Below are 24164 nucleotides of genomic sequence, written 5' to 3'. Positions count from 1 at the left end.
GTCAAGATCATTTAAAACATCTTTTAAAAATTTAACAAAGTTTAGTTTATATACTATCAGGGCAACAAATAATAATAAAATTCCTTTTCACTGTCTATATTCATGTGAAGCCATGTTGTTGCCTCATAAAGAGTTTTCATCGGAGCTCATAGGAACATTGCATACAAAAGGAAAAACATTTTAGCCCATGAAATTAAAAGGTAATAATTAAATGCAGAGGAAATAATGGAAAAGACAAACAAACAAACAAAACAACAACAACAACCACATTAAGTTATCCAGACCCTCTTTCAGTCCATCAATTTACCAATGTTGATTCCATCTGTTTTCTAGAGCTTTGTGCAGGCTAACTTACAAAAAGCTAATGCCTTCAAATGGAAAATACTTCACAGAATTAAAATCCAGTCTGATCATATGAACACATGAATACAAAAATGAAAAAACTTATTAACAACAATCTTGATTCTCAAATAAATGAGTAAATTCAGAACAAAAAGTTAATTATAAATTACCAGTAAAACATATCTGAATCTTTAACCAAATCTCAGACGAGACCTGGATAATATGAAGGTTAAAAATAAATAAATAAATAAGTGTTTATATATATATATGGCTTAAAAGGAATAACAGACTATTTTTAAAGCCCTATTCTGGCTAGGACTGAAAGTGTAAGTTCCAAACATCACAAAAAGCACATTAGCAAAATTTTAGTGATCCCCAAACCAAAAGTTTATTGAAGAAAACCTCACTCATGTATGACTTAAAGCTTGAATTCTATAGTTAAGAGGTTAGTTGGAGCACTTCCGAAAAGCATCCAAAGCCAAAGTGATCACTGCCTCTTCCATCCTTCCAGATGTATCCATGCATGAGCTAACCTGTAAGCTTATTGCTCTTAGTCTAAAAAATAATAGTCTACCAGCACAATGAAATTAATAATAGCATGACCTGTTCATCCCTCTATGATACTTCAGTTAAAAAGGACCCCTTCAACACTATTTCATGAGCTCTACAGACAAGTAACAAAGAGCCTGGAAAAAGTAAGTCATCCTGAAAGTCTCAAAGAGGAAAGAGCTAAATGTGGATAGCATGTACGGAACTGGCTAATGGTCTCAAATTTATTCAGAAGAATGGCAAATATTAATATCATTAACATTCAAACTGTATATCATTTCAGTTTGTTAGTGATGAAAACAAATGTCAAAACCAACCAAACAAAAAAAATCATAAAACCTCCCCTGCTTTTATATATAAATACATATTATTTTATAAACTGATGTCTAATCTAGACCTTTGTAGAGCTTTTATAATATTGTAATAAATAGATCATATCTTTTCCTTCTCCACCCCACAACTTGTTACATCTAGCTTTTAACTCCAGTATTTTGTCTATTAAAAACACTAGTTATTAATGATACTAGTTTTTCACTAATTTACTGAACATTTACTTTATTTCCTTACCTTCTGCATTAAGCAGATTTTATATAAGTCTATGTTAATAAGATTCCATGTCCTATAGAATATTGCAGATATTTTTCACTGCAATGACATTATCCTTAGTGATGAAGCAATTAATAAGAGTTTAACTTTCATTATAAATTTTTGTCTACTTTGTATTTCAAAAGCATTCATCATCTTCATAAAGCATAAACTTGACTCATTTAAGTCTCACAAAAATTCTGTCAGGTAGTTACCGGTCTATTACAATAAATAGTATTTTTCTATAATACTAAAAGTATTTTATTATATCAGTAAAACATTGGCTAATATATAAAGAATATAACATGCATTATCTGCTTTGCAAAAATTATTTCCACAAAATGTAAAATCATATACTACAGAATTAATCCACAGAACTGGATGCAGAGACAGGAAGTAAAAACAGCAGTAGTGACTGATGTGAGCAGTAGTGGCTCATGTGATATAACAGAAACTACATAGAAAACTATTTAGAAAATTAAGGAGGTTACTCTATTGTTATCATAAGATACCTTTTAGGAACATTCAAAAACAATATTTTTCAAGTTCTGATTGCTTCTTACGTCTGAATTTTATTTTACAGTTACATCTTAGATATCTTAGATTTTTATTTATTTATTTTAATATCAAAATATTTTCTGTCTTTGTAATTACAGCCTGCTCTCCATGTCATTTGTATTTAGCAGTGATTCTAGCAAGAAAAAATTGTTTTGCGTAAAACTAAACTAACTAAACTTAGAAAGCCCTTTTTTTCTTCTCTACTGACTATCTGATTCGGTGTATCAGGACACAGTAAAACCTTTAGAGAGTCTTCTGATGAACTGATCTGTGCACAGTAGCAAAGCAGCTGTTTAACACTAATCTCATTACCTATCAGATCTCACTGCTTACAAATCTGAAATTCAAGGATTATTATACTTTTGAGTAATTTTTTCTTTTTCTTTTTTTTTTTTTTTGTTCCCACTTGGTTGCAATTGTGACAATTAATCATCAAATGATGCCTGTCATCAAATGTGTATGTTTGATCTTGGTCACATTTTGTATAGATATGCTGGTATGCATTTTGCCGTATATGCAACAGCGAGTACTGTTGCTGTTTTAACAGATGAAACTTCAGTCAAAGGCTGTAATAATATTCCTATTTTACGTTCTGTGAGACCTTAGAAGTCTCATTACAGGAATACATTATTAAGCAGAGATTATAAATCAAATTAAAAAAAAAAAAATCCCTGTGGAATTTTGTAACAAAGCTATCTAGTATCTAGTAGATTTAACCAGTGATAATTGCATACAGAGAGAGAAGTATGTTTCTTTATTGTGGGAAATTATTCCTATATAGTTTATGAGACCTTTGGGGACCTTACTGGCTGAAAAATAAAATGAAATGTGAGATTAAAATTGCTGGTGTTTTCTTTTTTTTTTTTTTTGTTCTCCCTTTAGGAAGTGGAGCCTGTAGAACTTTTCATGCATACATTCCATCTCCCAGTTCAACAGTTAACAATTCTTGAGCAAGACTCTCCTTTTAGTAATAAAGCATACAGTGCAATCCTTAAAAGATATGAAATCATATGTTAATTTTAACTACCCATCTAAATTTTTAATAGTCATATGTTATTCCACAGACATAATTCATTAGGACGCATTACATATATAAATACTACAAAGCAGATTCCATGTACTTATCTATTTTGGATAAAGAATTAAAAGTACACACATTTAATATTTTTATAGTTGAAACAATCTCTTTCAACAAAATTTAGCTGCTTTCATTTTCTACATGCATTTAATTTTATCTGGAAATTTTCTGACATTAGAAATAGAACAACTGTAGTTTCTCATTATGTTTGCTGCCAGAATTTATGCTTGGTTGTTCAACTAAAGACGTTATATTGCTAATTACTACCACATGTCCATATCCCAAGCAAAGGAAAACGTATTGGTTCTGACAATCCATTCTCTCATCACTGAATTCCAAATGAAAACTTAAATTTTGGCCAAACATAACATTTCATCAATCTTGTTCTACTGACTGCAGAAGCAACATCAAACAGGGATTGTTAATAGCTTTTTACTGTGCAGTTCCCAAGCTTAGATTCTCTGATGAAAGACCCACATGAGCAAAAGACTTCTTTTAACTACTTAGTAATTAACATTTGAACCAGAAAACAATGCATAAAGTAAATTGAACATTTTGTATGTTGATGACAGAGCTGAGTTCCAATTGGCAAGTTATATGGGCAGTAGAGGTCAGCAGAGAAACCCCCAATGACAGTGAGCTAAAAACAAACAGATAGTGCATATAAAGACAAAAAGAAAAGGTGAGAAATTAAAATGAAGCATGCCCCAAAGCTATCAGGAAGCCTTCGATCTAGAGTTGAGGTTTTCAGGATGTGGGGTTCTGACTGAAGATCAAGTCCAAGTTCAGAGACATCTGAGCAATGCTAGGTACTAGTGACAATGTAGAAGAGGGGAGACTACAACTCTGTATGCAAAATACTTTTAAAGCCATATTTACATCTGCCATAACTCTTTTGTAGCTTCAAAACCAAAAATGTAAATTCTCCATTTGAAAAAGCTCTCTTGAGAAAATAGGTATGAATACAAGTATGAAGCTGAGTAGGCCTCTGTTACAAATACACATTTTGGGAAATTAATGACACTTCTTTCAGAAATACAGTGCAAGTTTCCAACATTACTGTTTGCCAGAAAATAAATAAATAAATAAATAAAAAACCAAACAACTTTAGACATTTGAGGGTAGCTTAAAAATAGAATTATTGAAGTTGTCATTTATATGCCTATTATTCGTTAAGCAATATTATAAAATATAACTAACAAAAAAAAAATTGATCTATCTACCCGGCGATGTAAATCAGTACTCTTGAATTAGCTCTGTGGGGCATTTGCAGTCTTTCTGCTCCACAAAGAGGAGAAAGAATTTACTAACCACAGTACACATCTACGAAATGAAGCATAGGTGATGATTTGAAAGGAACAAGGCGAAAAACATATCTGCTTGAAGTACAGAGAGGGACAATTAATTAGATATGTGTCTTGGAGATCTTTCCTATTGTTCTATGGAAGCGATTTCATATAACTTGTTGTTCAGGGCAAATGTATCTCTACCAGTGAATTTCATAATGATATGTAATGACACAGAGGATGGCAACGTTAATGGTGATATAAAGAAGAAAATAATATATCTACAAGTACATCTAGTTCATTAAAGGCTATACACCATCAGATCTAGATGCTGGGAATGCCAGAAAGAGCTAGTTTTAACTTGGTAAAGAAACAGGCTTTCAAAAGAAATGTAATGAACTAATGTGGTCTAATAAAAGATAGTTGTTGCTACAAGCCAAAAATACTATTTTTATTTTTTTCTCATACTTCATTGATACTAAGGCTACTACTTTCTCTTCTTAACATAGACTTTACAAGGTTAGTGGAAGAGAATCACTTTAAAAACCCCTCGTCATAGATACTAAAACTATGATTTTGTGCAATATCCATTTGCAGTTAATAGTTGGTGCATGAAATCTGAATCTGTTTTTTGAACATTTTTCTTATTGAAAGATTTCTTATTGAAGATTTTTCTTATTGAAACAGCACTATTAATTGTCTGACAGAGTTATGGAATAACCTAATCAACATAAATGTCTTACTTTGCGCAACAGCAAACTGGAGTTTTGTAGTCTGAGTGGTATCCAGGTTCTCTTGAAGCAGGGCCAAAATGTTGTGACTTGTACCGTAGCATAGCCCAGGTCTCTATAGTGTGACAATTCTCTAGTGGTAACATCTGATGACAAGGAATACAGCCTTTTAAGCTGTAAGTCAGCTATTACCACCTTCAGGGGCTGTTCAAAGTCACACAACCACACCTGGTCTTTTTTGACTTACTTTCTGCCTCGAGTTGAGTTAAAAGTCCCGCCGTATTTCTTCCGATTAAGGATGAGAGCAGCAATTTCTGGCACGTAGCGAGCAAACATTGCCTACATGCATGAAACAAAAACACAAAAAAAAAAAAAAAAAAAGAAAATGGCATGCAGAGAGTGTTCTACTGCAGCAGAGGCAGCAGAGCCTCTTGAGATACTTACTTTCTTCCACTAACCGCACTATAGGAACCACCATATTTCTTGCGGTTTCCTATTAACTCTATGATTTCAGGGACGTAGCTGGCAAACATGGCCTAAGAAGAAGATAGGAGACAGAAGAAAAGACTAAAAAGAGAGGCCAAAGAAAGGGGGATGATGAATATTTTCAGAAGATATATATCCTTAAGATCTGAAAATGCAAAAGAATTAGATCTGGGAAGGTGTTTAAAAAGAAAATTTTAAAAATGTGAAAGTTCTTATCAAACAAAACATGAGGGTTCAATGTAAAAGTTGGTCTTGGAGAAGGTGCATACTTTATAAATTAAGAAAATGGTCAAAAGAGGAAAAATGGGCTCACAAAACAAAACAAGAACAAAATGAATTCAAACTGCTCTCTAATCATAAAGTACAGTTATGTTTAATTCTTCCTGTAAATGGGAGGGGAAAAAAACTATCCATCTCCACTGCAAAAAAACAAAACCAAAAACAAGTATTACCATAACGGTTGCATTTCTATTTTAAAAGACAGACTTGTTCCCCTGTGATTAGGATTTAAACAAAGACAAAAAGATGTAGTCAGGGTCAAACCCCCTGCTGAGAAACGAAACAGTCACCACCACCCCCCCAAAAAAATAGGAAAAAAAAAAACGCAAAAGTTTATGTTTTTTAAAAGGATTGGAATAACATATGATGGGAAAAAAAGAAAAAAAAAAGGGTTTAAGGAGAAAAAAAAAAATTCTGCCATGTTTTGTCCAACAAACATCTTCCTTGTGGCTGGATACTTCGAAGAGCTACTGCCAGTTGGAATGGTCTCTCTCTTCATATGTCAATAAACATAGATGGGAACGCATATATATATATATGTATTTGTGTGTCTGACATATACGGCATTCATAACATCAGTTATATACATATCACCTTTGTAAGATGTATGTATACGTGAAATCAATATATAAGAGTAAAATAACAATACATATGTATGTATGTGAATTAATATATATTGTTAGTCATCTGTAAAGCACTTACCTTGCACTGTGTGAATATTAAAATAAACCTTGCTGTTTTAGAGAGAAACATTGCAACAGGCCCCATAATATTATTAATATTGATACATAATAGAAAAGTTGACACAAGACAAGTAGCAACTTTGGTGCTATGTATGTACATGACAAAAAACACCAGAATTTGCTGATATAAAAGGACACTGGTTATGGCCATGCTTTGTGTGATAAACTGTGAGTTAAAATTGTGCTACATGACATGAAAGGATGTTTGAAATTAAAGAGAATGTGGTTTGCCATCATCAGGATCAGGCAAGCTGCTCTTTAAGGCAGTCCAAAGCCACAGTGTTTGTTGGAATTCTGGGAAGGAACACAGAAGGGTGGGTAGACTTCTGAAACCGCAAAGTGCCTCTAAGTAACAACAGCATTCTCAAAAAATTCCCTACACTCGGTTACTGGAAAGTAAAAAACTAGGAATAAGTTTATAAGCGGAAATGTTAAAGCACTTCATGTATTCACATGCATTATGCATTTAAACGGGATAATAACAATTCTGACTCCACTAACTGACAAGTTCTGCCAAGTATTAATCTACAGAAAAAATATGGTGTGCGTTAAACTTATTTAAGAGTTTAATAATTAATTTTAATTTACTAAGCCAGATATTATTATTTCTTCAATTATAACACTGAGATATACAAGGTCAAGTTTTAAGGTAGAAGGAATAAATAATAAGTAATAAAATTATTATTTTACCAGTCCTCCAAGGATGAAGAAGACCATGAAAAGGCGACCAAGGGTTGTTTTTGCATAAACATCTCCATAACCAACAGTGGACATTGTAACCATCAGTAAATAAACACATTCCCAATATGTTAGCTGTTGATTATTTTGGAAATTTTCCCATGGATCCCCTGAGTTCTCCACCTAAAATGTACAAGAAAATATGTAATAATTAAAGAAGCAACAAAAATTAACTCTATTGATAAAGAAATATATATATCAGCATGTAATATAAACTCTGGATCCTTTCCTGTGATTTATTTTGAAGAAACAGAGAACCTAAGCCTGTCCTTATTATAGCCTTACAGTTCTTTTGCCAATATGCGTAGTCTTGCCACTCATACTATTTATGGAAAACATTTTTTTCCAATCACTGCTAAATAATATAAATTACTTATAAAGAACAATAGGGTTCATTTCATACCAGTTTGTTCAGATATTTTCCCGTCTATATTATTTCTAATGGAATCATACTGCTTAATGTTTTTGTTTGAAACATGCAGTTGTTAATAGCATTAGTGACATGCTAAGTTTCATGATGAACTACCACAATACCATTTTTCCAATTTTTATTGGAAAGCTATTGTATGTGACAAAGGTAAGTTATAAATTTATCAGTGGGAAAGGAGTATACCCTCTATAATTTCTGTAAAAATTTGTTCCACAGTAGGAAGCCTGGAGTTTGAGAATTCCTACACAGAGATGTTAAAAAAATAATTTAAAAAAAAAGTATACCACAAAAGAAAACATCAAAAACTTCCTAAGAGTGAAAATTAAATGCCAAACATTTCTCCCTGGTAACCATTGATAGGATATTTGTGACTGGCACAAAGCTGTGCCAGGGGAATTATCAGGCTACGCACTAGAAAAATTTATTTACAATGAGGGTGGTCAAACACACCCAAACATGGGCTTCCTAGCAAGACAGTTGATGCCCCATGCCTGTCAATGTTCAAGTGGCATTTGAATAATGTCCTTAATAATATGCTTCAACTTTTGGTTAGCTCTGAAGTGGCCAGGGAGCTTGACTTGATGTTTCTAAGTCTCTTCCAACTGAACTATTTTATTCTATTCTAAATGACTTCTGGGATAACTAGAAGATAAACAACTGAATTTAATGTTATATAGGTGAACATAGCACAAGGTAATTCAAGCGAAGTCAATGAAATTACTGTAGATTAACACCAATATCATCAAATTATAGTATTACTCCAAAACCATTCCAGAATAACTTATTACTACTAGCACCTCAAAATTTTCCTGATTCTAAGTTGGTCTTAAAATGTTCTTAGTGGACAAACACTTCAAATACTTAAACATATTTAATTATATTGATTAAATAATTTAGGAAAAGCTATTGGTTTTAAATGCATACAATTGACATATACCTTTCATATAAAAGAATATTAAAATTTATGAAAACATACATAATTCTATACTAAGTATCTTACATTTTTCAGGTACTTTTAAGTGCAGAATAAGAATTTATGAAAAAAAAATCTGTATTTCGTGAAAGATGCATCCAAAAAAATGAAATTTAAGATCAAAACAGAAGGCGTGCTACCCTGAATGTTAGCATGTTAGTAATCCTGTTACTTCTTGTGGAAATACAGTGTTTTTTTTTTTTCTTTTCTTTTTTCTTCTTTTTTTTTTTTTCCTGGTACAACCATTGATTTACCAGGACCTCACTCAATTCAGACTCTGCCTACAACTTCCAGGAAGCACTTTCAGGTAGTTACTTAGGAAACATTGCCACCTACTGGTAAATTGCAATCGTTCAAGAAGTTGCATCAGTTCAAGCCTCATAGTTAACTATTGCTGAACCCAAATATAAATGTTAATGACGTATTACTTACTATTCAGAATAAATTTTGATTAAAAGCCTGAACAACTGGGAACTGTGATTTCTTTTTTTTTTTTTTAATTGTACTCAGTAGATGTACCAAGGGCTTAACCAGAGCAAGAAAATTTCAGGTAATAAAGTAGCTCAAATAGCAGGTGATCCATGAAAAAAGCCAAAGAAATATTTTCAAACATACTTACCAAGTGTATGAACCCAGCTGCTGTCAGCCATGTGCTGATAAATATAGAGCACAGATTCACGAGCTTGATGGAATTACTGTGGAGGGGGAAAAAAAAAAAATAAAGGTAACATATACCGAAATTTATCACTCATTTTTACTATGTACTTGCATACAAATGTATATTTTAGACTGAAAGATTTTCATGATGATTTCTGAACAGAACCAGGCTCCCTAAAAAAACTTAATCAATAGCTTACGCAAACCATGTATTATTTTTGTCTTTGCAGAGATCACATCCGTGTAATTTAGATGGTTTGGAAGAGCTAAGAAATGGATTGAAAGGGAAACAAACTAGAAAAGTTCAAATGGATTTGAGAGCAGAAGGACGAACAGAAACCTTAGCTACATCTGGACTTCTAACAAGATAAATTAAAAAAAGAAACCTTCCAGAGAAACGAAACAAACTCTTTTTAGTCCCACTGAGTAGTATATGCCCTACTGTAGTCTGAATTGATTTTGAAGCAAGGACCTCACTCTGAGTTCAGCAGGAAAACGCCATACTTAACAGCCTCTGGATGAGGTTTAGGTAAAGCTTGGTCCCTCTGTTCTTACAAAAATCACTATGATTTGAAAAGCTAGGAAGGATGTTCAATAAATATGCAATGAACTGAAGTTCATGTATTGTTATGTCCAAATGATCTTAACCATTCATGGAATTGTATTGAAAGCAGCTGTCCTTTGTTTCTGAAACCACATCTAAGAAAGAGCGAAGCCTCAGAAAAATCCCTATTATTCCCAAAGCAATATGTTCCAAAAGAAGAAAAATAGGGAAAAACTCACTATCAATGTGTATCACTATCATGCATTAAGTTCTAAACAAAGTTGAGAAATGAACCTGGGAAATAAGGCAGACATTAGCTCCACTGGAGATATTTTTTAAGAATTACAGTTGATGAAGTGGGCATCTGTAGGGACTAGGAAAGATGCACAGTTGCTGTAATGATTATTGGACTCAAAATTATGATGCTATAAATTCAGTTTTGCAACTAATTAATGTTCATGCACATCAAAACATTCCCTGTTTCACTTTCTGAAGGTATGGTTGATTAATATTCATATTTTGTTGATGATCGCAATCATAGCACAAGACTCTAACCCATATGTTCCAAGATTAAACAAAATGATAAATATCATGCTGATGCAAAGCTCCATTATGAACGGCTAAATATCATCCTTCACCTGAATTTAGGCCAGGAGAAACTCCTGATGCAATAATGTGTCAGCTGGTTTCCACATATTACTGTAATACAAGTAAATGCTAGCAGTCATTAAAAATAACTATTTACATAACTTGTCTGTAACATTTTAATTTTGCAAGTTTATTAAAAATTGCACCTTCTCTGTCCTCTATGAAATACTCCTGTTTCTACCACAGTCTAAATATAGATGAAGGATTAGTCACAAACATTTTCCTGCTCTTTAAGCTCTTTCTAACATCTGTGCAAAATCCCTTACTGTGAGTCCTAAATCCCTGTAGTTTTGTTGAAAAAATATTAGAAAACAGTGAAGTGGAGGAGAGAAAATTTCAACTCAACAACACACAATTCATTATGTTTCATAAACATGGGAACTAAAAAAAAATTGTGAGATTCACTTCATTTCAAACTAGGGAAAAAAAAGATCATAGGCAGAGTACTGTCTCTTAATAGGCCACTGTCAACCTTTGCTTTTTTCATATAGATTCTTTTCAAATATAATTGATAATTTTTAAGATATTCTCATAATTATCACTACTTTGCTAGTCTTCTCACTGCCTCTGTATTTGCAGTGTTTAACTTCTTCCTTTGGACTCTAGTATCTCGTGTGGCCCTTCTTGTCTATTGTGTGATTGAGATGTGTTCCTTTAATCCCCACACCCCAATCAGTAACCAGTAGTAATTTGCATTTAAAGTAAAATCTTTTATTTAATGAAGGAAATAGGACAAGGAGGACAGAGCTTCTTCTCTAATTGCATCAAATATTAAAAACATAGCAGTGCCCTTCTTACCCTATGAGTTTCTTCTCCTGTCAGTAGTTACTTTTTATTAGTTTCAAGCACACTAAAATACCTTTAGATTAATTATTTCCATATTTTTCATATGAACACGTCTCACCTTAAACAAAGAACTATCTTCTTTTCTTTTTTTTTTTTGTATAATTTTATATACATGCTCGGTTTCTTTTTCTGTAATATCATTTCAGAGCTAGTAATGATATACAGAATTTGATATTTCAGTTCAACAGTTCAAATTCTGTCATTAGTCCCTTGATCTTATATACATAAATTATCTATGATGTTGAAAAATTCATTGAAAATTAGAAATGGATTGCAAGAAAAGGTGAAATTTCTTTTTCTTCTTTTTTTTTTTTAAACTGAGCATAATTTGAGATTTTTTTTATTTTTATTTTTTTTAACTCAGCAAAACAATGTTGCAGTAGCTGGTCAAAAGTATGCAATACAAAATAAGAGTTTAAGGTAACAATAAGATTTTATGGCTACTGTAACTGAAACTGCTCAATTTTAGGTAACTAAATTTTATTTAAGCAAAAAAAAAAATAATGAGAGCAATAGCTTAAATGCTCTATCTCTTGAAAAACTACTAAAGATTGTCCATTTGCAAAAAGTGCTTTTTTGCTTCCCTGAAAGATTAATAATGCAGAAATAGGCCAAGAAAATAGTATTTTGGTACTGTAACAGCATATTCACATATCTCAGACCATCTCTGCTAAATAGGTTTTATTTATGGTGGTAGTTTAGAATATGCTGAAAAAAAATAATTCTCATTTAAATTTAGCAGTAGTAGTAACAAACCCTTTTTTTACTTTCTGCAAGTCAAATCCATGTAAAATAAATAAAAAAGAAGGCACTCACATGTCAGATGTAACTAAAAACTTTTCTAAAATAAATAGAATTTTTGTCCATTTGTTGTAGTTTGACTCATCCACTTTACAAAATGCTGCTTTGTGAACATCAGTAGTAATCCCAATTATTAAGTTCATTTCGGGCTTATTAAGTAAGATACACAAGAGAACAGATGATATATTCTTCTATTGAATAACTAGAAACAGGGAGAGACATAAAAAAGTGTTCTGAGGTACTGACTGTTGATGAACTGCTGGGGGTTTTATCAGATGAGTAAACTGAAACAGTCACATCAGAAAGTTCTGCCTTACAAACTTTCTAATAGTCAGCATTTGGGTTTTACAGATATTTGGGCATTCCTATAAGATAATTACAGAGATTATAACTGATCTAAGAGTTAATTTTGAATGAACAGGTCAATCTTGAATAAGTGAACATAATTAATGCAATATCCCTTCATTTATGAATCTGGAGGTTTACAAGTCTTCCACGTTTGAAAGGGACTTTTAGTCTTTACCCAAAACTCTCTGAGTTTCTGGGACTTTTCCATTGATTGCTATGTTTTCTGTTGAGGTTTTTCAGTGTGTTGCAAACTTATTGGATAGTCTGTGCTCCTGGACAAATTAATCCCTTTCTTTACCAAACCTGTAACATTCTAAGCTACCGGGCTATATCCTGTATGTTTATTTTCTCTACTTGACAACAGCTGGGTTTCTTATAGTCACATAGCTGAAGACAGAGTCTGACAGTTCCAGAGAACAGAAAATAATTTTAAGGTTAAGGAATGAAGAAACAGCTGTGTACCATGATTGCCTACAAATCTGAAGGATCTGTTTGCCCACGACTACTAATTAACATAGCATGTAGACAGCTATCTGCATATTAAATCCTCACACATGCACCTCAACTGGTAGAGAGAGCATAGGAGTTCAAAATGGAACTGAGTTTACAGTACTTACTGGAAGTTAGGTTCAATACTTCAGCTGGAGTAATTTAGGAAATGATGAAAGGCAAAGCATCTACTACTGTGAGGCATGGGAAGGTTCCTTTTTTGTTGCTCAAAGTGGTCTTTTGTTCAAAGTTGTGCTTTTTCTACACAACTATCATGTATTAATGGCTCAAAGAATCAGTGAAAAACAGAAGGTTAACTGGGGAAATATAAAATATTCTTTGAAAGGAATGCTAATGACAATGAGCACAAAATAAAGACAGCTGAGTGTGAAATAATGATTATTTTTCAAAAAAAATTTTTAGCTGTATTCCATTGTTTGAATTTTGATTTCTGTTTTGGCAAGGCAGTGGAATACTGACTGATAATGTGAAAAGAAATAATATCTAATCAATGAAGAGCTCTGTAATTCATTCAACTTTTAGTTTATCTGCATTCAGTCTAGGTCAGATATTCCAAGTAAAACCTTCTACAGATAGCATGGAAAAAGATGCTTATACTGGTAAATCATTCATCAGCAAAGTAAAAGTTTTAAAGAACAGATAATGAATAGGTGTCTTTATTTATTTTTTTTCCCCAGAAAAGAAAATCATATATTACTAGGACCACAAAGAAAAGCCATTTCTGTTCTGCCATCAATACTCAATACACAAGGAAATGTCTTACCTTGTTTTAAGGATATTCAGAAACTGCAATATTTCTGAAAACTGTATCAGTCTAAGGGCTCTTAAAAATCTTAAACCTGCATTAAAGAAAAAAAAAAGACTCTAGTAAAGAAAGTAAAGAATAATCCATATTGTAACAGCATTTCACTTCCAATGACAGTGACTAGTGAAATCAACAGAGGTAGCATACAAAATGTCAAATACCTTTGAAGTGTTCTTCCATATTTAACAGTTCCAAGATCCTAACCGTAACTTTTTCAAATTGTTTTAAACTTAATTCTTTAACTGCTGAAGTATCCTACCAGAAAGCCTTAGTTTAGGTAGGAAGCCATGGGAGGCTTATATAGGCTGAAAACTAAGGGGAAAAAAAAACACACACTGATGTTCTGCTTGTAGTTCTAGTACGCATGACTTTCTCTTCCAGACTGCCAAAGACACAAACACATCATAAACTTCTCATTCCTCCAACGTCCCACATCGCTTAGTGAAAAATAAGAGATTATGGGCAAGAGATCTGATAACCCAGATAAACTAGGCTGTGGATATGTCTGATTAAACTGGTAAATCTTAATGACGTAAAATCTTTTATTGTAATAATGGTCCCTATCTCCACCCCGATTTCCAAAAATTCAACCAGAAGAACAGGCAGTACACACACTCTCTCCTAAAAATTAAAATCTGCTATATAATTCTGCATAGTAATAGATTACACTCTATTAAAAGTAGCAATTTTTACAAAGAAATAGCATTTTGTGTTGAAATCAGGTTGCCTGAATTTCCCAGGCAACTGACAAGCCAGTGAAAGGCAATATGCAAGAGAAATAGTATAAAGGATTAAGGGCTTAAATTATTAAGAGAGACTTAAACTGATAGTAAATTGTCTGCAGATCTTTGGCATATGAATAAAGGTACATAACATACTCTACACACGCACAACTTAAAAAAATTAAAATATGGCTTTGAGGAAAATTTTTAGTAGACAGTGCAGCCAAGAGTTACATAAAAATTGTGTAATATACTACTGTGGATGTTACAGTTGTGTTGAGGGTTGCTTCATCTCATACATCCCCTTTATTGACATATTTCACCTACTTCCAGTGCTATAAAACACTTTTTTTCTTTCCAGAAATTTAAGGAAAGAGTGATCCTGGTAAACATATAAACTTGGGCACAACCTTCCTCTTCTCAACGTACAGAGGTTCCCCTCAAGAGCAAAGATGCATGTGATGAGATGTGTGTTAAATCAAGGCTTTCTTTCCACAATACTCTACAAAAGTTACTAAATTTATTTTATTTTTCACTCTTGGTAACGAGACAGGGAACAAGATAAAGGATGTTGATTCTGTAGGTCTTAGCTAGCTAGTATGTTAACGACTCCAAAGATAAGGGAGTAAAAGACTGTATGCACAGAACCAGAAAGAACTGGCTTGACTGCTGAAGTCTGTCAAATGAAAGGTCAGAAATTTAGAAGACTCTGGCCTTCATCAAAAGACCACCAGAGTACACCAGATGACCACCCAAGGACTCCAGTATGCATGTGAATAGGTGCGGGAACCTACGTTAATGATTCTTTGGAGGCGTGATGAATACGCAAGAGACTTATGGGGAAATGAAATGAATATGTATTTGTCCCACTAATATAAACACACTACCAGTAACCCTTGGTGTGTGTGTGTGTTAGGTGGAGCGATCCCCCCCCCTACACCCGGTGCCGTAATAAAGAATACCTGCTTAATAACTTTGGTTATTGAGTTTTCACTGTATCAGTAAGGCTCATAAATAGCCACGAGTGTAGAAAATATCTGTGTATCACAAACATACAGTTTCTTTTTAATTAATGGCTATATAGAAATATGAAGATTAATCACAACTTAAAAAGTGGATTTGGGAATCTAAGCAAAAAAGCAATAAAATGATACTTAATAATTCCAAGTGTCAGATCCATTTGAAAGAAGAGAATAATCATTTTAGATCATAGTTCTCAAATTGAGAGAGACATATCCCTCTGCTGCACTTGCAGTAGTTCCCACAAATGGTACAATTCAAAATTATGTGCATTTTGAAACTGTCCATCACTCCACTCCCTAGCAACTTTTTAATATATGAGTGGTCAGAGAAAAATCCCTCATTTCAAATGAACTGCATCTTAAGAGAAGTTAATGAGCTATCCATTGCAACATTTCAAAATGAAGACTCAAAATTTAGCAGTAAAACCTTTGCTACCAGTCTTACAATGTTTAAGATACATTTTAGTTGCTACGACATTGAATAATAGAACAAAAAACTGTAGCTTCAGTGTATACTTTGCTGAAAAAGAAGAAAATCTTTACAAATTAAGTTCTGCATCTGCTACAGCCTGCACTATTTTAAAGAATTCCCTTCAGAATTTTGAATGTGTGTATGTGTGCGCACGTGCATGGTGAGGCTTAAAAGTTCAGCTTACTTGGTCTACAAATAGAACTGGCTTGTAAAAAATCACCATGCAACCTCTATATCTTTTGTAGGACATTACTAGTGAGGTTGTGTTTTATAGCTGAAGGAATTATTACACAGAATGGATCAAATTTTGATTCTCAGAAACCTCAAGGTATTACCTACTCTGTGTGGCTCACCTGCGAGTAAAAACGAAGAGAAAATGACAGTTTTCCTTACCATCACAGTATATGAATACTTTCCAATATTCTACTCTTTTCAAGACCTAAATGATACTATTATTAGATTCCTACACCCATGTCATTTTAAATGATTTTCTGTGCTTCCTGTCTTGTAAATAATGAGTTTCAACACACTAGAAAGAATACAACCTTTAATAATAATCTCTTCCTATGCTCATAGTATCAAGCCATAACAAGGCATAAAGCCTATGAAAAGGCACTAGAAAAAGGAGGACCCTCTAGATGATATTGAAAACTTCATAGTCAAATTACCATGATCCTATATGATACTACTTCATATTTTCTAGAAAACACACCCAATATATAATTATCTTTTGTACAGAAATCAAACATTTCAGAAATATTGATATTTTGTAACTAGGCTTACAAAGAAACAAGCAGAGGCTGGGAGTAGAATTTTTAGTATAAACCACTGTGAGAAAGGCAGACTGTTTGCAAATAAGGTTAAGGTAAGGACTGTTTGCTTATAGTTGAGTGGGGAAGAAGTTAATTTAAAGTAGAAAAAATCAGGTATATGCATAACAACAGGACATTCCAAAACAGCCTAAAAAAGAGCTCTGAAAAGTGATCTGAGCTAAACAGACAAAAGAACTGGACAATGGTAGGAGTACAGCTGGCAGGTTGGTGTAACCTTATTTTCGGGTACTTATAGTATCCTGCTCTCAAGTTTTGAGTGTGTAAGCATCAGTTCATTGCCTGTTTGTAAATGAAATCCATTATGCCTACAATCTTTATTCCCCATAACACCATTAACACAGAATCAGTCAGCCAAAACAACTCTATATATTAGAGCAAAATTATACTAATTTGCACATCTCCCCAGTGGGGTATCTTCAAACCACATGAAGACTGGGTGGTTTATTGGCAATATCCACTAATACTAGCTGAACTGAAACAAGGGAGAAAGGGGAATTCCCAGTCTTGAATAATTAGTTTTAAAGCTGTGAAAGAGATAGGAGGTGCTGTCTTTGAATTATTGTTTCACACTCTAAAATATTTAATAGCATGGGCTGCACAACCATCTGCAACAAATTCTGTGCATTTTGAAAGACTGCAGGTAATTCAGAAGTTTCACAATTACTCTTCAAATAAACTACAAAAGCAATGTCTAGGAATAAAGTGTAAGCATAAAACTGATGAAACAAGTCTGCCCCAAATATGTTATTCATGACACCCTGCACTTAGCAAATGGATGATGAATCAACTGAATAATTCCCAGAGGAAAAGTCTGAAGAGCACTTCATTCTGGTGCTGGAATTAATGACATGCCAAAGTGTGCTTGTAATCATGTATGCACCCATAAGCTGATGACACAGTAATCCTCACAGCAATAACCTTGTTGCAGTGAAACTGTTGTCAGACTAAAAATAGCCTGAATTATTCAATAGGTATCTTACTATAAATCCACACTAGATCAAAATTAAACAAAGTTAAATAGAAGAGATTTTGATGAGTCTCACTCAAGAGTACTTATCAAGAACAGGTCCATAAAGAATAGCCTGGCTTTGAAAACTAATAACATGCAATAAGTAACACAATGACCCATGCTATGCTCTCTCACTGTTTCCACCCAAAATTTGACTCAGTTACTACTAAGATGATGTTATCTCTTTCAGGCTCACCAACTCACCAGGAACAGAAATTTATGACATTGGTTTATGCATCAAAACTACAAACGAAAATTCTGTAATAAAAACACTGACAAAAATTTCTGTTTTCAAAAGCTGTGTGAGCTACTCATACAGTTGTGTACATATCTCTTTCCTAAGTAATATTTGGGAAGGTTTTATGTATGTGGGAAAGATTTCTTTTAATATGAAATAACTATAAAACTGCTTTACATTTAAATGATATTAATAGTAATTGAAATAGTGTAGATTTCTTATGTATTACAGTAAAGTCCATTCTAACTTTGCACATTTAATGGGAACCAATTAACCTAAAGTTAATTGAGCAAGCTGCTGAATAGAACACTCAAGAAGTAATTGCCATTTTGTCTCTATCATGTCACTTACCTTTTACTTGGCAAAAGTTTTTTATATGGAAATTTTCTCATGGGATCTGATTGGAATAGGATATAATCCTATATACTGCAATTTATAAAAAGAAAAAACAAAAGTTTCAAAAGATTTAATTTACCTAGAAAATCACTCTAATTAGAAGAAAAATACACACAAAATCAAAGGCCTCTTCTGTTTACAAATCTTCAGCTTCTAAATGCATACTAAGGTATGCTTCTGACCTGCAGTTTCTCTGAGCAGCAATGCCTAAGATAAAGCTATGAGATCCATAGATTTCTAGACCAGAAAAGACTATTATGATTGTCAAACCAGATTCCTCTAATATAACACAAAGTATTTCAGTTGATAGTTTCTGCCTCTAGTGCAATAATTTCAGTTTTAGATATAATGAATGACTCAAATGATCCTCCAAGTATACCACAGGATTATTTTCTTACTGTGCAAATATCTGTTTAGCTACATGTGTCACTACTAAGAACGAACAAGCAATTTTCAAAGTACACTGAAAAATTAAAATGTGTGTAACTTATTCTATTCTTTTTACCACATAGTTTTCTAGCTAACATAGGAGGTTACTGGGAATAAAAGAAGCAATTATATTTCAGAATTAAAATTAATTTGCACAATGCATATATTTATTAGAGCAGATAACTACCAAAAGTTAACTGGTAAATTACTTGATTACATTAAGCTACCAGAAAATTAGATATTTCTAGTAACAAGGGAGAAACATGTACCAACCTATGTTTTTGGAAGTATCTACAAGTTCAGAGCTGTCAACCTGGGATATAAAAAAAAAACAAAAAAAACTGACTCCTAGAGATGCCTACCTCCTGAAAACCTATGCACTGAATTTGGATATGAAAAAGTGACACATCCAAATCTCTCAGACCAATTTTGAAAGGTGACTAAAAGTATCACCCCAAATAACTGAAATCAGTCTCAAATATTACAAAAGCCAATGAGCTGTGCAAAAGGAAACAACATATTATGTTGTTGAAATAATGGGATAGATACAGAATACAACAGGAGTATTTTGATTCATCTTTCTGCGTACTTGTTCACTTCTGTGAGGTTCAAATATTCTGCAGCAATTGCTTTCTGAATCTTTACTAAGCTCAGTAAGATGAATGCTTTAGATCAGAATAGTGGTATAACTGTGACAATAAACTAAGTGACAGTAGCAACAAAATTAGAGTAGAAAATTATTTACTCGATGAAGTTTACAAAGAAAAATGATTTTAAACTTTGATTTCATAGACTTAAAACTTGCTCAAATATGGTATTTTCCTGTCAGTCAGACAGTTCTGCAGTCTTGACCGAATTGATGCTTTCAATTGGATAACAATACAGCAGTGATCAGAAATTGCCATAGGTTACAAAACCCCAGAAAGGAAATTTACAACAGTAAGTCGGTAATGAAGAAGAGGAGAAAACAACCAAATTATTATTTGTCCTTAATGAGATTGTACAAAACAGAAACAGGAACCGGATTATTTTCTCATTCAACATAAGAGGTCAATCTAGTGTAACAGAATCAATTAATACATTATTATATGTATTAATATATGTATTATATGTATTAATTATTATTATAATATATTATTTCTCATCAGTGAAATACATAATACCTTTCTTAGTGTCATATATTGCTTTTTCTGTCAGTTGCATATCCAGAAGTACTGGCATAAGAACTTAAATCCAGAGAGTTTTTGTGTACCATTTCTATTATTTGCAAACCATTCACTCATTCATCAGAATCTTATCTTCAGTGAATTATTTCACTGTTCATCAAACCTATGAATGGCTACTGCTACCCTGTATATGATTGAGACCATATGTTTTACAGAAGAATGAATAAACAATAAATCCTTATTTAGGAAATCACTTCGAACCTTTTCTGAGACCAAAAAAAAAAAAAAAAAGGAGGGGTAATTTTTAGGATGCAAAATAATCATGTTCTGAGTGCTTTCACACAGTGTAGCAGAGCAACCTGAAATTCCACTCCCTGAAAATGAAAGCTCAAAAAAAAATGGTAAGAAATAGCACAGGAGTAAGAGAATCTGCAACACAGCCCAAATATGTTGATACATTTCCCGGTTTCTGTTATGCAAGTGTACAAGCAGAGAAAACAGGCCATAGCATGAAAAAATCAATAACCTATGAACCAGGGAAGTGAAACTGCAAGTTAAGAATCTACACAGGTTGTATAATTCCTTTAAAATAGTGCTGTATCAAAAAACTGTTAATAAATATCTCTGCTACACATTTCTTTAACTTACATATCCACCTATTAACATGACAGCCATTAAAAACAAAACAAAACAAAAACAGATAAACAAAACAAGAATTTCTCAATAACCATACCATCACAGAACTTTACTTTCCAGCCTTCAGTAAAGACTGAATTATTTGATTCTAGCTGAAAACCAAACCCCTTTGAGGAGGTGTTGGAGATATGGGCACATTACATCATGTGAGTTTGGGAAGGAATTTTTCCTAAAAAGCAACTGAAATCCTGTAGTGTTATTTTAAATATGAAACAAACAATGAAGCAAACAAACAAAAAAAAACTTTTCCAAACAGAATTGCACTAACACCAAAGACAGAATCACAAACTACAGTTCTGAAGAAAACGTTTAAAGTTGGAGTTGGACCTTACCCCAGTAGGAGCCGACCCTATAAAAAGACACCAAGGAGTTTCGAAAAGTATGTTGTTCTTCCTTTTCAGGACTATTATGTCCAGCTTTAACACGATATCCATTCTGGAACAATTCTCCAAGAGACTTTTTACGCCTTCTAGTACTTTTATAAGTTTCTGTACGCGTGCCCCCAGAAGGGTTGTGGTAGACTAAAATCTTGCTGGGAATCATGACTACGTATCTTCTGCTTCAGAAGCACTGCACATAAGAAGTATTGTGGTCCAGTCTTCAGTCACAGCATCCACTAATAATGAAGTTATTTTTACATCTATATCCCTCTTTTTTTTTCTTTTTTTTTTTCTTTTTCTCCTAATTAAGTATCACAACAGAGAGACAGCTCAGAGTTCTTTCTTCTCTTTGAAAGCAGATTTATTTAACTGGACACAGGATAATGCAAAGTTCACCTTTACATGTTGTTATCGAAAGCTAATTCTGTATAACCTATTTCTGTTAGCATGAAACAAATAGAATTAATACAAATACAAAACTGAGCTTCACAAAACACACTAAGAGTATCACCAAGAGGGTGGACAAAACAAATCAGAGAAGCAGGCAGGCAGGCAGTACAGATGCTCCTCTGATCCGTGATGTACTAGAGCTTAAAAGCCATCTTCTATCTGGATATTACCACATAAGCTTCTTTCAGCTACACCAGAGAGCCACACCCATCAATCCAAAACCTACAAATATGATGCTGTTCACTTGGAATGAACAGGTACTCTCATAAAGAATATAATTGTTGTAGATCATGTACATAAATAATAAATGTATATTGTTTTCTTTGGCAACTTTAAACGTGTATCTTCTGGTGAAAGTTATTATGTAGAAGGCAGAAATCATGTTATCAGCCAACTCTTACAGGATTTTTTCCCAGATGAAATAAATAAAACACAACAGCCCTTTATCTAATCCCAGCTACATTACAGAAGAAAAAAAAAATTTAGCCATCAAGAGCACAAAGAATAGAGCACATTAGGTCTCTCAAGCAGACTTGCTCTATGAATATTCAGAAAATGGGATTTTTGTTCAGCAACTATCTCAATAAGAAAAAATAAATAAAAATAAAAAATAAATAAATAAAATGTAAAGGTGAGATGGTACCTTCCATGATATATGATGTGCTTTTCTAGTCAACTTCCTGACTTTGAGCATAACATACACATTTCATTTTGAAACGTTATCTTCATTTCAAGGAATGTTTATCATTCCTATCTTTTGCCACAAAAGTGCCACAAAGATGTGTATGCCAAAAATATATCAATGCCATCTGTATTACAATGAAATGCAGACACAAAAATAGACTACACCATGTGCTTATAGGAAATGTACAGTATCTCAAAGCATTTTAGAAATGTTATCAAAGTGTGACAATGCCAAATAGAGAAACGGGAAGCACAGTACACATGAATTTCAAATTTCAAGTGTTATGCAGAGACTGAATAAGAAGCAAATCACTTCAGTGACTTCTTTACACTGTAACGTTTACACTATGTTCTTACAAACAGCCTGGTCGGGTTCCCACTGGTCACAATAGTAAAGCTCCCCTGAGTCCAGTAGGTAGTGTTTAAATCTGTACAAATGCATGCAGACATATATAAAAAATATCTGTGAGTATTTGAATTATTCCTCTCAGATTGGAAGGATTTTAACAAGGTAGTACTTATCTGTGTTACTAATCACATCCTGTACTGCTCAAACTGAAAGAACATCCTACTTATTTTTTACCACGTAAGCCATACTATTTTTCTTTCTTTTTATATTTCACCTTGACTAGAGTTATAATCTTGTTTTTATTCAATTTTAAAGCTATCATTAGTGTACTTTGTACTTGGTACAGCAAATGTTTGGGTGTAGAATCCATTAGTCTTGTGAGCCCAGAATATCTCTAAAGCAAATCAGTGTTCCAGTAATAAATTGGAATAGCCAAGCTTTTTGTTTACATAACCTATATTTTGGCTTTAGTAATCTGACAGTATTTCTTTAACTCTTTCAGCTCTCTGGCATAGGGGATGATAGATTTTTATTGATTTTCCCCCTTTTTGTTTCAGTGCACTGCTAAATCTGTTGCATATATCAAAATATAAAACTAAAAAATAAAATAAAATAAAAACTGGAAATACATCTGAAATAAACCTGATTCACAAGTTAAAAATATTAATCTAGACTTCATTAGCAGGAGGATGACAACATTAGTCCTGAGAAGGACTAATCAGCATCACAGACAGATGTTTCTATTAATTTCCAAAAAGTTTCAATTACTAATTACCATGCAGAGATGTTTTTTACTTTCACGTCCCGTGCAGAGGCTTCTTCTAGGATAGTTTTAGCATTTCCACCATTTCCATTTAGTTCTCCACCATCTATTTTATCTAATCTAAACAGGCAGCAATGCACATATTACAGGTTAATTTCAATGGCACATTTGAAAAGCTTTAATTAAACAGAAACAATCAGTGCTTAGGGGACTATCCTTTTTTTTTTTTTTTTTAACATGATTATTATCTAGTTAAAAAGTGAATGAAAGAAACAATGAGCAGCTTCATAAGTGTTTGACCAAAACCTGAAATTTTGTCCTGACCAACTTTTTAGAACAGTAGATGTGACTGTGATAGGAATTCAACAGGTAAGGTGGCCTTGTTTTCTCCAGATTCAGCAGCAAGCAATTCATTGTAAGGTGTTAAAGATTACTGTACAGATCAGTCACAAGATACCAGTCTCAGTGCTGAACCAATTTCCCACTATCATTTCAGCAATACAAAAAAGTAAATTAATCTTCAGGACTGCATAGAAGAGTTTTCTCAATCTCAATCTTAGCTGTTAAATTTGTATTCGGAGAAACCCCACATGTTATCTAGACCTCATCTTTACATCC

The 24164-nt window shown here is 33.1% G+C and overlaps 1 protein-coding gene across 30 annotated transcripts in view; it reads right to left on the bottom strand.

Moving 5' to 3' along the window:
• Positions 1-24164, bottom strand: part of KCNMA1 (potassium calcium-activated channel subfamily M alpha 1) — a 475240-nt gene that overhangs the window by 152696 nt on the left and 298380 nt on the right. For 24 of the 30 annotated variants that reach the window (XM_067000550.1, XM_048060181.2, XM_067000564.1 and 21 more), the window contains 4 exons: positions 13896-13971; positions 9398-9473; positions 7328-7498; positions 5574-5665 (listed from right to left, as the gene is read on the bottom strand). In XM_067000550.1, coding sequence (XP_066856651.1) covers positions 5574-5665; positions 7328-7498; positions 9398-9473; positions 13896-13971 — 415 coding nt within the window. Of the gene's footprint in view, positions 1-5141; positions 5296-5376; positions 5469-5573; positions 5666-7327; positions 7499-9397; positions 9474-13895; positions 13972-24164 lie in introns of all 30 variants that reach the window. The other 6 variants (XM_067000555.1, XM_067000548.1, XM_067000549.1 and 3 more) reach the window with 2 other exon arrangements.

The sequence above is a fragment of the Anser cygnoides genome, chromosome 7 (assembly GCF_040182565.1).
Source record: "Anser cygnoides isolate HZ-2024a breed goose chromosome 7, Taihu_goose_T2T_genome, whole genome shotgun sequence".
In the NCBI taxonomy this organism is placed as follows: domain Eukaryota; kingdom Metazoa; phylum Chordata; class Aves; order Anseriformes; family Anatidae; genus Anser; species Anser cygnoides.
The sequence above is the reverse complement of the archived record's forward strand: the minus strand, read 5'-3'. Positions and strand labels throughout refer to the sequence as shown.